This window comes from Bombina bombina, chromosome 7 (assembly GCF_027579735.1).
Source record: "Bombina bombina isolate aBomBom1 chromosome 7, aBomBom1.pri, whole genome shotgun sequence".
Lineage (NCBI taxonomy): Eukaryota > Metazoa > Chordata > Amphibia > Anura > Bombinatoridae > Bombina > Bombina bombina.
In genome coordinates, this window is record NC_069505.1 from 296267752 (window position 1) to 296285970 (window position 18219).

Sequence of the window (18219 nt, forward strand, 5' to 3'; positions counted from 1 at the left end):
TGAGCTATTCAATAATCAGAGCTGTATAGAAGTTTCCAATTGGCCAATTGTCCATTTAGTTGTGTGGCTTTCATGCTTGAATAATAACCTGAAGGAATAAGACCCTGAAATCGAATCCTCATAATGAGATGGAGGTTTAGAAATATTTAAGTCTAAGGAATAGATCTATAAAATATTAGTGACTTATAAAACAGAATTCTAAGCCAGGGCTTAGAAAACTGAGGATCCAGCTATACACTTTCAGGAACAAAGCTAAGGGTTTTGTATGTAGATATATATAGAGAACTATCAAGCCCCACTTGAAGTAGTGTGTTTTCTATATCAGTGGGTACCTACTCCTGTTTTCAGTGGCCAAGATGTAAGACTGTCCCTGATAGAGAAGTGTCAAATGATGAACCAATATATTTGTCACAGAGGGTGCCTAAGGAAGTCTTCATCTAATCATCCCAACATGATTTTAATTAATAAGGAACACGAACTACATACTACCACCAGAAGTTATTTTCACTATATGTTTTCACTTAGACCGTGCAAAAATTAATAGTGCCTTTTCTTTTAAAGGGACATAAACATTTTTTTTTCATGATTTAGAGTATAGCATTTTTTTTTTAAATAATCAAATTTCTGTTAACAAATTTACTTAATTCTCTTGGTACCATTTGTTGAAAAACAGATATGAAGGTGTAGGCGCGTGCATGTGACTGGAGTAATATATGGCATCATAACTGTTATAACAATAGGTGACAGCAGTGTTTCCTGTAATGTATTGCTTCAAAAGTGTGCACTCTATCTATCTAGATATCTTTTCAACAAAGAATACCGTAAGAACAAAGTAAGATTGATAATAGAAATAAAGTGAAAACGTTTTTTTTTAAAAAAATTGTATCCTCTGTCTGAATCATGAAAGGAATATTTTGTGTTTTCATGTTCCTTTAAATCAGTTCTCAAAGTACCCGCCCCAGGACCAAATGCAGCTCTCAAGATAGTTTTATCTATGTTTTATTATTATTATACTTTATTTATGAAGCACAGACATATACTGCAGCGCTGTCCATGGATACAGTTCATATAAATAAAACAGTACAAGACTTGTAAGAGACAGGACATCATTTACAAACACATACAGGAGGAATTGAGGGCCCTATTCCCGTGGGAACTTACAATCTAGAAGGGTAGGAGGGTGAGAAACAGGAGGTGAGGACTGCAAGATTGAGAAAGATGTTAATGCAGAGTTAGATGAGGGAAATGTTAGGTAAGTGAAATTAATTTATTATTGAGTTGGGTGGTAGGCTTCCCTGGACAGAAAAGTCTTCAGAGATCATTTAAAGGAAGACAGATTAGGGCAAAGCCTGACAGCACGAGGGAGAGTGTTCCAGAGCGTAGGTACTGCACGACAGAAGTCCTGCAGTTTAGCATGAGAGGTGATAGTCGTGGATGTAAGGAGCAGGTCATTGTTGGATCTTAGTGGACGGGCTGGAGTATACTTGTGTATTAGAGAGGATAGGTAGAGGGGAGCGGTGTTGGTGAGAGCTTTGTATGTAAGGGTGAGAATTTTTAATTTAATTCTGCTGTGAATGGGGAGCCAATAAAGGGACTCACAGAGAGGTGCAGCAGATACAGAGCGACGGGAAAGGTGGATCAGCCTGGCAGAGGCATTTAGGATGGATTGAAGGGTGGAGAGGCGGGAAAGAGGAAGGCCAGTAAGTAGGTTATTGCAGTAGTCAAGTCGGGAAATAACAAGGGAGTGGATTATTTGCTTTGTGGTGTTAGCGCACAGAAAAGGTTGAATCTATTGTAGACTACAACTCCCACCATGCACTTAGGTATGTGTCGCTTCCAGTTCCAGAGCACTTTTTCAGTTCAAGTAGCCCCCCCCCATGGGAGAAGAACACTTGGTCAGTGGCCCTGAGATACATTGAGCTTGATACCCCTGCTTTAAATGCAATATTTTAGCCCATAAGCTAAAACTAAAATTCAGATATGGGCCCCAAGCATCTTGACTGTTTAGTATTTTTATATTATTGTGTAGGGCAAATATATTCTTCGCAACCAATGTGTACGATTTTGATGCATTTCCTCAATGATAAAATAATGTCATTTGTCACTTCACAATCTTGATAGTCTGATTTTTTTTTTTTTACCTTTTTTTCTTCTCTAACATAATGGAATTATTTTTGATTATTATTGATAACATCATTGGCTACTGTTTTTATTCAAATCAAAGTTATTTAATAATACTGTGGACTAACGCAGCTAGTTAGTAAGTGAATCATATGCAGATATTTGTGTAGTTCAGTGGGAAGGATCTAGCCCTCTCCGTTTGAGCGTTGCTACCATTCCTTTGGTCCCCGTATTATTATAAATACTAATATTTGTCATTTAACACCTGTCCTCTTTAAAAGTCTTTTTTTTCTGTTAAGTTGAATACAATTTCCTGGAGCACTGTGGCTGTCTAATAATCAGGTCATGGACTCATGGTGTATCTAGTAAGATGCCGGTCCTCATTTCACTCTAGAACATTTTATCAGAACATTTTATTATAAAACAAAGGTTGTGCAAAGGGGGTAAACCCATAATGCAAATTCCAGACATGCTCTTGCGCCATTTATGAGCAGGGCACACACAGTGATTGGTAGGTACTTAAATATGTTACTTTTGATCGATTCACGTCTGTTTCCTTCTCAGGAGCGGCAATACATTGCAGTTTTTTTTAGCTCAACTTTCAACTATGTGTTTATCTCCTTTACAAGGGTTAAATAAAAAGATTGTAAAGTCCAAATAAAATGTTCCTGATTCCGTTAGAACATGCTATTTAAACAACTTCCAGTTAACTTCTACTATATAATAACTGTGTTCACTTGGTATACTTTGTTGAAGAGTAAACCTTGGAAGGCTCCGGAGCAGCTTTGCACTACGGGGGAAGCTAACTGAACACATCAGCCAATGACAAGAGACATATATGTTTAGCAACAATTCCCCAGCTAGCTCCCAGTAATGCATTTCTGCTGCTGAACCTACCTAGGTTTTGTCTTTAATAACAAAGCAATTATCATAATAGAAGTAAAATGGAAAATTGTCTAAAAGTGCTTGCTGTATCTGAATTATGAAAGTCTAAAGTGATGGTAATCCAAGCGTTTATCAATCGCTAGGATTTGCCATTACTAAAAATAAAGTGGAATTTAATTAATCAGCTATTAAAAAAAGGGTGCTAAACTCACCCTGACTGTGCCGCTGCTGCTTGCTAAACTCAGCGACTCCGGGCCACCCACGGCACAGCACACTCCTTCAATAAGGCGACATTTGTATCTCTAAACCAATAGCTGTGCATGTCAGCTGACAGTATTCTGTATGTTAGCACAGCTATTGGTTTAGAGGTGAAAACGTCTCCTCATTGGTAGAAGAGTGCTGTGCTGTAAAGCAAGCTGCAGCAGCACAGTTTTATCATCACTTTCATTTTGACTTTACTGTCCCTTTAAGCACATGCTTTGCAAAAAGCATTTGTTAAATATTAAAAATATTGAAAGAATTTTGATCATTTAAATATTAGGCTAAAATGTCCCTACGAAAACTTTCTATTAACACATTGTAGAACTTTATGAAATTCTTGTAGCCTTATGATTAATCATTTGTGGAGATTGTCTTGGAGTAAACTGATTTAAGCTTGTGTTTGCATCTTTTGTGCAGGTATTGTAGAACCAGTTGATATAACAGACAATGGGGATGGAACACACACAGTATCCTACACACCTACCCTTGAAGGTCCTTATACAGTAGCTGTCCAGTATGCAGATGAGGAGATTCCTCAAAGGTAAATGTGATAGACACAGTAGAATGTCATCTGTCTGGTGTAACCTGAAATGGTTAAAAACAAAATGAAAAAAAAAAAGTGAATCGCTTGTTGATTAGAATAGACTTGTGTCAACCGTCTACTAATACGAAACTACCACTGCTTCCTGGCACCAATGATTTTACACTTTATAAAACAAAGTTTAAAAAAAACCAATACAAAAACATGGAAAATGGTTTAATGATAGTTTGGTTAATGGAGTATACTTTGTTAGCTTTACACTTGAGTACAGCTGTTTTTTTTTTTTTTTTTTTTATGTATTTATAATATCATGTGAACTACCAGTGACAGTTGTTCTCACTATATTTTGCATTAAAGGGACAGTGAACACCAGAATTTGTATTGTTTAAATAGATAATCCCTTTATTACCCATTCCCCCGTTTTGCATAACCAATACACTTGTATTAATACACTTTTTTTTTACCTCTGTGATTACCTTGTATCTAAGCCTCTGCAGTCTGCCCCCTTGTTTCAGTTTTTTGACACTTGCATTTTAGCCAATCAGTGCTGACTCCTACGTAACTCCATGGGCGTGAGCACAGTGTTATCTATATGGCACACATGAGCGAATGCCCTCTAGTTGTGAAAAAATGTAAAAATGCATTCAGATAAGAGGTGGCATTCAAGAGCTAAGAAATTTGCATATGAACTTCCTAGGTTTAGCTTTCAACAAAGAATACCAAGAGACCAAAGCAAAATTGATGCTAAAAGTAAATTGGAAAGTTGTTTAAAATTACTATCTGAATCATGAAACTTTATTTTTGACAAGACTGTCCCTTTAAAGCATCACCTAATATGTCAGAACTAGCAGCATGGTCACAAGGATCTACTGAGCAATTTCAAAAGGTGTGGTTCCACTGGATATTGAGAGAGGATAGATGAATAGGATTTGCTGGAGAGGAAGTTGAGTAGGTGATTTAGACAGGATAGCTGAGGAGGAGGGGCGGGGTCCATTAAACACTCGATATTTATGAACCTAGGCACAGATATCCTAAATAGTAACTTGCAGAATAAGAAGCCGTTAAATACACCTGTAGCTAGATAACACTTGGTGGGGGAGGGGGGGTTATGGTTCATAGTTACTGATGTTTAATTAATAGTATATATATATAAGAAGCATGAAGGAGGGAACTGAAATCTGTATCTAGGTTAAGAGAGTCATGGAGAAAACTTCAATCTCTAATACTTAACATCGTTCAATCTCCTGAGTTGTAGTATTAACGAGGGAGGGATATTCTCAACCTGGATATGTTATAGGTGAACAGGAAGTGGGCAATTTAATATGCCTATTTTAGAAAGAGGTTACATGGTTGATAGAGATACAGAGATTTATTAATATTTGTCTCATCGACATGTCCATATACTTTGTGGTTCCCTCTTGCCTTTTTTGTATATCTTTTCATGATTTGAAATGTTGATAATGAAAACCAATAAAAATGATTTCAATTAAAGCACCACCTAATAAACTCATGGAACACTCCTGATTAGAGCTGCAACAACTAATCGATATAATTGATAATAATCGATTATGAAAATAGTTGTCAACGAATCTCATAATTGATTAGTTGGTTTGCAATTAGTTGGTCTGTGCACAGCACCAGCTGCTTCACAACAATGAGCTCCTGCACATGATATTGGGTTTTGTGGTTATGCACTTAGCCTAAAGGACGTCTACAGACATTTTACTTTTCACTTTTTCATGACCGTATAAGTTTTTTTTTTTTTTACGTTTACAACTACTCCTGTCTTATGTTGATAAAAATTATTTGTTATAAACGTTAAAAATAGTTACTAATGTCAAACTTCTTATAAAAAACTGACCTGTATGCAGTTAAATGTATATATTAAATTCTAAAAGATATATAAGAAGCGCTCACAGGGGCTAAAGACAAATTACATTTATTAATTACAAATTAAACATAAAATAAAACATTAGAGTGCGCACTCTTTTAATACAATTTAAACTAAACCATACAACAATTCATTGATTCTAAAAACTTTATCGTTGGCCAACTTTTCTTAATCTTGTGTGTAAAAGGTGCTGTTAGCAGATAATAGTATAAAAACAAACTTTCCCAAGTCTCTTATTTGATTCTGTGCAAGATGTATATAACAAAGATTGGGAGATCGATTTAGCTCCTTAAGTTCATTAGATTCAAATCCAATGGCCAATCAGGTGTCTCTATTTACGTTGTTTTATTATTTTCAAATATAACCGTTATACCGGTAATTGTATCCAAACTTTTTTTTAAAACCAAAGTTCTTTAGTTTAAATAAGATACTTTTTACCTTAATGTTGCAGTTCTTTGTGTAAAAAGGTATCTATTTGGGCTTCAAACAGTTATTTTTAGCGGTGTAACAGGTACGGCTTACCGTGATTCTGCTACCGCTGATCGTCATTGGTAAGAAATTCTTCTCCCCGCCTTCCGATGACAATGGACAGTCGGCCTCTATTGCCTCCAGGCTAAAGGGAACTTTTTCACTTGCTTCTGGATGCGGGTTTTTGTTTGTCTCACCCGGTTGTTTACTTGCGGTCTCCTTAGTCAGTATGCACAGCTTATAGGGAAGCTGTCAGATCCTTGAAAATTTTCAGATGTCCAAGCCTGACTTCAAAGGCTGTATATCTGATTCTGTGATATCCTTTGTGTCCTATCATCAACGCGTTTCCGTTGATGTCAGGCTTGGACATCTGAAAATTTTCAAGGATCTGACAGCTTCCCTATAAGCTGTGCATACTGACTAAGGAGACCGCAAGTAAACAACCGGGTGAGACAAACAAATACCCGCATCCAGAAGCAAGTGAAAAAGTTCCCTTTAGCCTGGAGGCAATAGAGGCCGACTGCCCATTGTCATCTGAAGGCGGGGAGATTTTGTTCTAACAATTGAAGATCAGCGGTAGCAGAATCACGGTAAGCCGTACCTGTTACACCGCTAAAAATAACTGTTTGAAGCCCAAATAGATACCTTTTTACACAAAGAACTGCAACATTAAGGTAAAAAGTATCTTATTTAAACTAAAGAACTTTGGTTTTAAAAAAAAGTTTGGATACAATCACCGGTATAACGGTTATATTTGAAAATAATAAAACAACGTAAATAGAGACACCTGATTGGCCATTGGATTTGAATCTAATGAACTTAAGGAGCTAAATCGATCTCCCAATCTTTGTTATATACATCTTGCACAGAATCAAATAAGAGACTTGGGAAAGTTTGTTTTTATACTATTATCTGCTAACAGCACCTTTTACACACAAGATTAAGAAAAGTTGGCCAACGATAAAGTTTTTAGAATCAATGAATTGTTGTATGGTTTAGTTTAAATTGTATTAAAAGAGTGCGCACTCTAATGTTTTATTTTATGTTTAATTTGTAATTAATAAATTTAATTTGTCTTTAGCCCCTGTGAGCGCTTCTTATATATCTTTTAGAATTTAATAACTCCTGTCTTATGTGCAACCCAGAAATAAAACAGGAGTCATAATTTGGATTGTTTAGATTAAATCATGTGATTTGGGACTATGCTTTGCATGATATAGTGCCGAGCTTGTGATTTACACCTAGCCCTAGATTGATGGCATTTGTTATATGAATTTATTTGCACATTTTTTAGCGGATCACTTGCTATTGCTGATTATATGTACTCTATAGATAAATGTGTAAGGCTGTGTCCTGTTACTGATATATAGTATTTAGTCCTTTTGCCTTTTTTTGTGTTTTTATATTTTTAATTAATTGGAATATGTACCAAATTCAACCTTCTATAAGTATATATCTGTTATTTTAAGAGTGGACTAGATATTTCCCCCCTAACCTTATAGCTGGTTGTTTACCATTGCATATAGATATTCAAGATATTTTTATGTCAGAATGAAGTCCAGGCTTGGTGGAGAGCTACCAAAGATAAATAGCCCACCTTGTTGATATTGGCAAAACCCTACTTATGCATCTCAGACACCTCAACACCATCTGAGCCCCTCTTCTCTGCTGCAGGCAAGATAGCTGCAAAAAAGAGTGCCAGCCTCAGTCAGGAGCATGTTGACATTTTTGCATTTTAATGCAAAGTTTCTGAAAGAGTAAATAACAGAATGTTATAAACAGTTATAGTCTACCTCTTACAAGTTCTTCCTCTTTTCAAACAGTTTGTGGTTTTGTTTTGCTTAATTATAAAAATTTGTTCTGTACCTTAAAAAAATGGACCAACAGTTGTGTTAATGTAAAGTTTTAGTCTGAACTTTATATTTATAACACTCAGTATATGGATTTTATTTTAAATATAGGAAAAAATTATTTATTTTGTATCCGATTAGTCGATTAATCGAAAAAATAATCGGCCGATTAATCGATTATGAAAATAATCGTTAGTTGCAGCCCTACTCCTGATATATATTTAAAGGTCTGTGAAAACCATGGGCTGTTAATGTAATACAACAAAATAAAATATACTGTGAACTAAAAGATACATAAGCACTATTGCATAATTTGAAAAACCTTTTTACCAATGCAGAAACGTTATGTAGAAAGATACCGTGAGCAAACTGCAGTCTCTTTAACCCACAAACCTATTGAATGATACTATCAGATATGAATTGTGACATCTTATTATACCACAGTCATCTTTAGGATCCTTCAATGGTTACCCTCCATGGAAGGAAATGTAGATCCTGTGATTTCTTACTTTCACGTGTAATCATATGCTACTGGAGAGTGAATTTGATTGTTTATACTAGTCATTTGCCTATATTGAATAAAATCTATTTGTGAAGCTAACATCACACATAACCCCCTCTGCCAGTTGCCCAATTCAACGCCATTAGTACCCTTACCTTGTGACATTAGTACCCTCCCCTTGTGACATTAGTACCCTCCACTTGTGACATCAGTGAGTTGTGAGGACTCTCCAGTATAAATAGCAGAGCATCATCTCTATTCGGCACATACAATAAGCTACACTGTGAATGATATCGATATCATGAAAACACTTAGAAGACATTACGGAACATAGTAAAACCACTCTAACATATGCACAAAAGAAAACTTTAAAAAAGGGCAAGAAAGAACTGGCTAAAATATACCTCTGCTTTGGGAGAGATTCTTTTCTACTATATAAATCTACACAGAGGGAGACCAGATTCCAAGCAAAACTATATCGTTATGGAAATAAGACAGGGAAACTTTTAGCAAAACTTGTCAAAAATGACAAAAGGCTCTTAACTGATAGATTCCCTACATGTCAAAGGTAAGACTATTAGACCTGCTGAAGAACTCTTGCAAGCTTTTCACGATTACTACAAAGATCTATACTCTTCTAGAATCTCAAACTATTTTGAACGTGATGATTTCTGGTGTAAAATCTCAGTTCCCTCGCTAACTCCCCCCCTGCTTGAAGATCTTTATTTACCCATATCTGAGTCAGAAGTTGCTAGTGCAATCCGAAATCTCTCCCATAATAAAGCACCAGGTCTTGATGCTCTTCCTAACGAATTCTATAAAATCTTATCTTCTACTATAGCACCCTATTTAACTTCGTTATTCAATGATATATACTCAGACGGCAATGAGCCTATAGTTAAAGGGCCACTGTAAGTAAATATTTTCTATGCTTGTTACTAACTAACTACCCCAAATACGCTTTTTATCAATAGCATTTCATTAACATATGTCTACCGTATATCAGAGATCTTGTCTGCAAATTTAATTGTTTTCCAAACCCACTCTGTGGGTATCCTTTGCTCTGTACCAATCCGTTTACAATACCTAGGTTTCAAAATGGCGCTTTAAACACAAAGTTATTGGTTTAAGTATTTTGAACACTCAGTGCTGAAAATAGTGGGTAGGATAACGTGACTTCATCGGCGAATAAAAGATATAACTTTTAGAACGTTATGAAACTTCGTTTTGGAGAAAATATAGGTCAGTAGGTTTTAATTAATGTTTATTAACTTTAATATGTTAGTTGTTTAGCTTAAAAATTATAACAGAAAGTAATCATTTAACTTTGTTGCTTCTTATACCACTCTGATATTAAAACAAGGCAAATATCCAACTAAGAAGGAGTCTTACAGGCCCATTGCTCTCTTGAACACAGATTACAAATTGCTAACCTCAATCCTAGTCCATAGGCTCCAACTTCTTCTTCCTTCTATTATCCACGAAGACCAAGCTGGCTTTCTGATGAAACGAAACTCTGCTGCTAAGATAAGGGAAGTTTTTCTCGTTATAGATTATTTTAATTCAATTGAGAGGCTCGATCACAAGGGAAGAGACGGCACCTCTGACTTGGCAATTATATCCATAGATGCTGAAAAAGCTTTTGATTCGGTGCATTATGATCATCTCCTATTCTCTTTGCAACAGTTTGGTTTTAGAGGTAATTTTATCAAATTAATTGGTAATTTATGCCAAAAGGCATCCACAAGAATGCTGGTGAACGGCTTTCTGTCTCACAATATAATCTTACAGAGAGGAACTTGGCAGGGGTGCCCTCTCCTCCCCGCTTCTTTTTGATATTTCTATTGAACCTCTTGCTATAGTTATCACGCAGCATCTTCAAGGAATCAAGATAGGTAAGAAGAAGCTAAAGATCGCCCTTTATGCCGATGATATTCTCATTTATATGATTCTCATTTACATGTCTAATACACATATAAATATACCAAAGCTTCTCATAATCATACAACAGTTTGGATCTTTCTCTGGGTACAAGGTTAATACCACAAAATCTGAATTACTTTGGATTAAGCAGATGGAAGATTCACCAACAAATCTCCCTTTTAGCATAGTACAATAATCATTCAGGTACTTGGGTATTATCATATCCTCTAGTCCCAATGCCTGGTATTCTCTCAATATTATCCCAATCCTAAATAAAATGAAAGATTCTCTTAAAAACTGGCATAATTTACCTCTCTCTCTATCTGGGCCTATAGCTGTATATAAGATGATCCTCCTTCCTAAACTGCTGTATATTCTCCAGAATACTCCTATGGTTCTAAAGAACTCTGCTGTGAAATCGTTTATCTGGCAAAATAGAAGGTCCAGAATTTCACTTTCTAAACTCTCTCTCTCCAGGAAACATGGTGGCTTGGCCCTCCCTGATCTCATGATCTATAATCAAGTCTTCCTAGCACGGATAGTAGCAGATTGGATATTCTCTAGGGATTATGTCACGAATAATGATCTAAAAAAAAAAAGCATAACGTATCCTCTTTCTCCCTTGGCACTTATCCACTGTGACACCAGCTTAATTCCACCTGAAATTAAAAAATTGAGATCCATTTACAATTCAATTCAAGCATGGAAAAAGGTCTGCAGCTCTCTGGGTCTAGAACATCGGCTCTCGAGGTATATCCCACTGTCGGGGAATCCTCAGTTCCAAGCAGTACTACATTCAACACTCTTCTTAAAATGGGAAGCAGTATGTCTTTCCTATGCACATCAGATTTTAGACTTTGAGAGAAGATGTGTTAAGTCATTGAGAGGGGAATTTAATCTTCCTCAGACAAACTTTTTTGCGTACCTACAGGCGAGACATTTTGCGCTTAAACTTACATATGACTATGGGTGGAACTGGTCCATGGGAAGTATTCGGAATTGGCTTGTTTTAGTGAAAAATGGGCATATGTCAATTACCCCCTGCTATTATATCTTAGCATCTGATAGAGGCATGGCTAATCTTGATAAGATCTGGACCAAATGGTCCAAACTGATATTGCAAGACCCTTTGGATCCCAAATTACCCTACCTCTCAATTCAAGAATCCATTCGAGTTACCCTTTCCTCTACGTGGCAGGAATCTCATGTGAAACTACTTCATATGTCCTATTTTACTCCAGATAAGGGTTTCAAATGTGGGAACACCAGCTTTAGTGCTTGTCACAAATGTTCTTACCCTTCAGCGAACCTTTTGCACATGTTATGGACTTGCCCAAAAATTAGAAATTTCTGGTTCAAAGTGCAATTCTGGTTTATTAAGACATTGAATACTCCCCTCCTGACCCTATCATCGATAAGTATAGTTTTTTTTTGTTTAACCCAGGGAAGAAGCAGATTAATACCAAATTTATCAATATGACCATACTAGCTGCTAGATACTTAATATTTAAAAAATGGAAGCTGAGAGCTACCCCTAGTATAACAGAAATTAAGAACTCCCTAAGGAAACAATGTATCCTTGAACAGTTTGATACTAACTTGGACAATGATTAGGACGTAAGAAGGGTTTTTTCTTAAATGGTCCTCCTTTATAAAAACTTTTCCCCTTAATGAAATTGAACATTTAATATATCCTTTTAGAAACTCAGATCTGGTTTTGCTGGGCATCTGGTAGCCGGTGGTTCTCAAACATGTTATGGGGAGGTGAGGAGGAAGAATACATTAAAATATTAATTTTTTTTATTTATTTTTTGTATGTAGTTTTGTTCTTGTGTTGTTTTTTTTTTTGTTTTTTTTTGTTGTTAACTGTATATACTTTAAGTGTAATGGGAAAATTGTCTATTTCTGCTCTCTGTTTTTTTTCAAATGCTGAATACATATCGTCAAAAATCTTTATCTTTTTCATGTGTCTATAAGCTGTTTTTTCTTTCTTTGTAACCTTTGGAATTGGACATTATTAAATAAAAATATTTTCAAAAAAAGGGCAAGAAAAAAATAAATAAATACAACTTTGTCATTGTTTAAATAGCAAGATATGATGGTAAGACAAGATACTTTACCGGGACCATATAGTGTATTTTAAATGGACATTAAACTCAAATTTTTTTGTTTCCTTCTCTTGTTATCCTTTGCTGATAATAGGAGCATCAAAGAATCTAGGCTCTAGCTGCTGATTGGTGGCTGTATATGTATATATGTATATATATATATATATATATATATATATATATATATATATATATATATATATATATATATATATATATATATATATATATATACCGATTGGCTCACCCATGTGTTCAGTTAGAAACCAGTAGTGTATTTCTGCTTCTTCAACAAATTGATACCAAGAGAATAAAGCAAATTTGATAATAGAAGTAAATTAAAAAGTTGTTAAAAATGTATGTTCTACCTAAATCATGAAAGAAAATGATTGGGTTTCATTTCCTTTAAATCTGCATGTGTGGCCTTAGGGTAGGTGAAAAAGTCCGACACTCCCCTGGACCACACAGTCAGCTTCACGTTTGTGTCTGTGAAGTCTCAGAAACACCTCTCATTTTATCCAGCGAGACGCATTTTCTACAACAAAAGAGTATTTACTGATTATTTGACAAACATATTGTATTACCGCAGTTGTTCCAGTTGTAAATTGTTGTAACCACTTAGCAATTTTTGTATCATGTCAACAAATTTGTAGGTATTGGGTACTTTATCCAACAATGCACGATGGTGGTAAATATATAGGCGAATCGGTGCTCAATGAATTTTGTACATGATATCCTCTTTACAATGAAGCACCATAATTTAAGATAAGAATTGCAAAATAACAAAGAAACCTATCCATCATATCTGTTTGCCTGTTTTCCCTGTAATTTAGCTCTGGCAATTATGATTTTTTTTCACCCCTAGAGAGGCGGGTGTGACTTCTGCATACTTGAGTATGTTTGTTTGAATCACTGCAGTTAATTTACATCTGGTCATTGACTGGTTACAATAAACAAGACCAGGTAAACATATAAATCCCTGGAATACTCTGGATATTCAGATTGATGCAAATCGCTTCAATACAATATACTGTATAGAGTTTGGTGTCCGAAAACATAAAGCCGAAAGCACAATGTGCAGACACCATAACATCCTTATCAGCAAACCAATTTTAATATAAAGATTATAACATATAAATTGATAGCACAAGCTTTCCATGAAATGAAAACTTACAATAACTCCCCATTTCTTCTATAAATATATGGAGGCACTTTTGGACCGCCTTGCAACTCTGAAACCCAAACAAGAAAGAAGGAGATACTTGACACTAGGGTGGGACACTTTTGGACCCAATAGAAAGACTCTGAATCCGCGAATATAAAACCAAATTGCAATCTTTAAACAAAAACAAAAATAATAATAACTATAACCCTTTTCCTCTGTTTCATAACACAAGAAAACATTGCAAATAATCAATTAGATTAGACACAACATGTCAGTTGTAAATGCTTTAAAAACATTTATTTTGTATGCATATAAGTCAGTGGAAATTTTGTTTTTCCAGTTCCCCAGAGAAGCTGGAGTGCATTTAATACAATTCAGAAGCCTGGCCGTTTTTACATGTTACACACTGATTGTTTAATAGACATGTGCATTTGTGTTATTCGTGTTAGAACAAAGGCAGAATATGGCCGCCGGCAACTGGATTTGGTTCTTTTCTCAGCCTGATTTCTACTTGCAAAAGTGCAACACTCTAAAATCTGTGTAGATACAGATCTTTATGCTTTACACTTTCACGAACAGAAATCCTACTCCGAAAAGAGTCAATACTTCTGCCAGCGGCCATATTTAGCATTTGTTCTAACACAAATAACACAAGTGCACTGCAGCTTGTGTATTGGTGTCTATCAATAGATGTGAGATAACAAAGACTCAAGGCTTTTTTTTAATATGTATTTCATTTTTATGACTCTAGAAGGCAAACCAATGCAAATTTTGCTGAAAATATAGCCGTTAAGAAAGAGAATACAACTTTAAGCAACTTTCTAATTTACTCCTTTTATCAATTTTTCTTCATTCTCTTGCTATCTTTATTTAAAAAGCAGAAACGTAAAGCTTAGGATCTGGCCCATTTTAGGTTCAGCAACCTGGATAGTGCTTGCTTATTGGTGGCTACATTTAGCCACCAATAAGCAAGCTTAACCCAGGTTCTGAACCAAAAATAGGCGGGCTCCTAAGCTTTACATTGCTTCTTTTTTTAATAAAGATAGCAAGAGAATGAAGAAAATTTGATAATAGGAGTAAATTTGAAAGTTGCTTAAAGTTGTATTTTCTATCTCAATCATGAAAGACAAAATTTGGGTTTAATGATATGTGTATGGTTGTCTATTAAACTATTTTATTTTTTTGTGTTTATTTTTTAAAGTCCATTCAAAGTGAAAGTGCTTCCGACTTATGATGCAAGTAAAGTCACAGTAAGTGGTCCAGGGCTGAGTAACAAGGGAGTTCCGGCTAGCCTGCCTGTCAATTTTGCCGTAGATACAAAGGATGCCGGAGAAGGACCCTTATCTGTACAAATAACTGTAAGTTTGATTATTCCAATAAAAGTTGTGGTATGATTTAGAGGAGATGTAGTTATCTCACTGGTTCCTAAAATGTATATTTCCTACCTTTTTTTCATTGCCTCCAGTCTTGATTTACTTGTCAAAATGTTATCCGTTGTCACACAGCGGACTAGCCACCCATTTAATATTCTCTTGATTCTAAACTTCCTCTTTAATTTGTGGGTTAAAACTATTTTTAAAATATTGACTAATTTTCTTTCACAAGTTATGATTTAGAAAGACACAGTTTGTATTTACATTCTTGTTGCATAACCAGGTACTTGTGGGTGTACAACGTATTCCTTGTTCTAGTAGATATAAATACCGCTCAGAACTTATTTCCCTTTTCTATGCCATCTCAATGCTGTTGGCTTATCTGATCTGAAGGTTCAGATTGGGTAGTAGCTGACATTTATTATTTACAGATGACCTGCTAATGGTCCAGAAATGCAAGAACATTCTATGTTAAGTGTAGGGATGGGCGAATGTTTTGCAACATTTGAAAAATGAAACTAATTTTAACACATCAGTTTGTTTGTTTCGAGTTGTACAACATTTTAACATTCGTTAAATGTAATAGTATTTCTAATGCTTTCTTTAAATGTAATATTCGAATTATGCAATATTCAAAATAGAAACATTTGAATTGATATATTTGTATCTATTATGTACAAATTAATTCCCTACCACATGAACTATTGAACTTTGTTAAATAGAATGTTACATTCGAAATTTCGAATGTGGACATTCGATCTAATTATGCACATTCAAATTTGAAAGTCACATTCGAAATCTGTAAATAACATTAGATGATAGAATTTTTAAGAATATTAATTCTCGAATTTCTACAATAACATTCGTTCTAACATTTGAATTAGAATATAAACCCATTCGCCCGTCCCTAGTTTAGTGTCTCTGGCGACAGAAGGACTATGGCCTTTCTCTGAGGTACACAGTATTTCTGGCTACACTGTTGTCACCTTAGAGAATAGACCATACAAGAGGTACGTAATCTGGATCCATGTTTTGTGTGCTCCTCAGCACAGCCATACCCGTGTCTGATTGGTCCAGCCCTGCTGCCATCTCCAGCCTTCTGCAGATCTGGTTGTTTAATATCTACATTTAGGTTTATAGGTCTGGGTGTGCCACCACATACATTAAATTTGAAAACTGTTTTTTTTTCTGTCCAAATTGTGTTGCACAAGTTGTTTGTGAGCCACATTTTTGCTTGCAAAATTCTCACCAACTGTGACCCACACATGCCAGTTTTTATTAAAGGTTATTTTTAGTTCACAGACATAATCAACAATTTTCCTGCGTTATTGCTGGCAAAGTGGAGATTAAGATTGTGTGTGAAAATCATTATTAAGTTGCTCTGATGTGTCAGCCTCCAGTTCTCGCTGTATTTTGCTGCAGCACCCTCCTCACCCCTGAAGCTGAGATAAGCGTGTACATATGAAAGCGATATTTAGTGCTCCACTTGTAATCTGCCCCTTAAAGGGATACTAAACCTAATTTTTTTCCTTTATGATTCACATAAAGCATGCAATTTTTAGCAACTTTCTAATTTACTCATCAATTTTTCTTTGATCTCTTGCTATCTTTATTTGAAAAGCAAAAATGTAAGCTTGGGAGCCGGCCCAATTTTCTTTCAGAACCTGGGTTGCGCTTGCTGATTAGTGGCTAAATGTACTTACCAATCAGCAAGTGCTATCTACGGTGCTGAACCAAAAATGGGCCGGCTCCTTAGCTTAGATTCCTGCTTTTTCAAATAAAGATACCAAGAGTACGAAGAAAAATTGATAATAGGAGTAAATTAGAAAGTTGCTTAAAATTGCATGCTCTATCTGAATCATGAAAGAAAAAAAAAAATGGGTTTAGTATCCCTTTAATGTCCTTTTACAAGTGGGGTAACTCCTGTTTCTAGATCATATAAGACCCATGAAAAATGCCAGTTTCTTAGCTTGCTAAATAAACTTGCTTCAGTTATAACCTTATCTGTGTTTTATATTTATAGTTCTAACAACCACATCTTTTATGTTTGGGACATTTTCATTTTTTGCTACTTCTGCAAATGCCCCATATCCAAATATTTTCAGTCTCAAACTCCTTTTGTCGCACAACTCTGCATTGCTGCTTAAAGGGCCATTATTCATCCTGTGCCTGCAGCTGTCCTCAAAGTTGTTCTCTAATTTTAACCATTTACAGTTATCAGTTAGTGAAGAATCTTCACACCGGGTGCTGCCATCTTGGAGCTTATATTTGTTATGTAACTTTTAAATTGTGCAAAAAAACTGCACAAATGTAACACTTCTGTTCTCTATTATGTGAGGTAAACTGGAGTGCACAAAGTACAGCTATCAAAAGGCAAATCTGTGAAAGTGCACTGCTCCTGTCACTAGATATGTGCATGGTGAAAAAATTTGTTTTGGATCGATTCGGAATTTTTCGAATTTCGGTTCGGATCGATTCGAATTCGGAAAATTTTGAATCGGTTCGGATTCGTTTCGGATTCGAAGAAATTCGGCTGGATTCGATTCGGTTTGGAAATTCTGAATTTCGGTAAGTGTTAGGTGGGATTAGACTAGTATTATGTACTGTATATTAGGTGTAACCCATAGCAGAGTGATATAACCTAATATACTGTACAATACTAGTGTTGTAATCCATGGCCATCCGAATTTACCGAATAAATCCGAACTAATTCGGATTTATTCGGTAAATTCTGCAGTATTTTAATTCGGAAATTCGGTTTGATCCGAATCTCCGAATTTTCCGAATTTCTGAATCGATCCGAAACGAATTGCACATATCTACCTGTCACATGATGCAACAATACGTGAGCTACAAGATGGCCGTGCCCAGTATGAAATGCAGAGCTTTACCAACTGGATTCTGTAGTTAAAATAAGACAAAAGCTTTAAAAATAGCTGCAGGTGCAGGAAGAATAACAATATCATGGTGAATAGTAATAATACTAATATAGTACTAATGTAGTTGTATTTAGCAGTTTCGTTTCCCTTTAACCACACATCTGCTTTCTGATCCTATTCAGGATATTGGAGGATTCAGTAAATTCCCTTAAGTGATTTACAAATTCAACCCCTCCAACACTCCCCCCCCCC

General features: G+C 35.5%; 1 protein-coding gene across 1 annotated transcript in view; it reads left to right on the plus strand.

Annotated features, from left to right (window-relative positions):
* FLNB (filamin B) overlaps positions 1 to 18219 on the plus strand; it is a 341931-nt gene that overhangs the window by 238181 nt on the left and 85531 nt on the right. Inside the window, 2 exon segments of the mRNA XM_053720866.1 lie at positions 3685 to 3808; positions 14917 to 15073. Of these exon segments, the coding sequence (XP_053576841.1) occupies positions 3685 to 3808; positions 14917 to 15073 (281 nt within the window).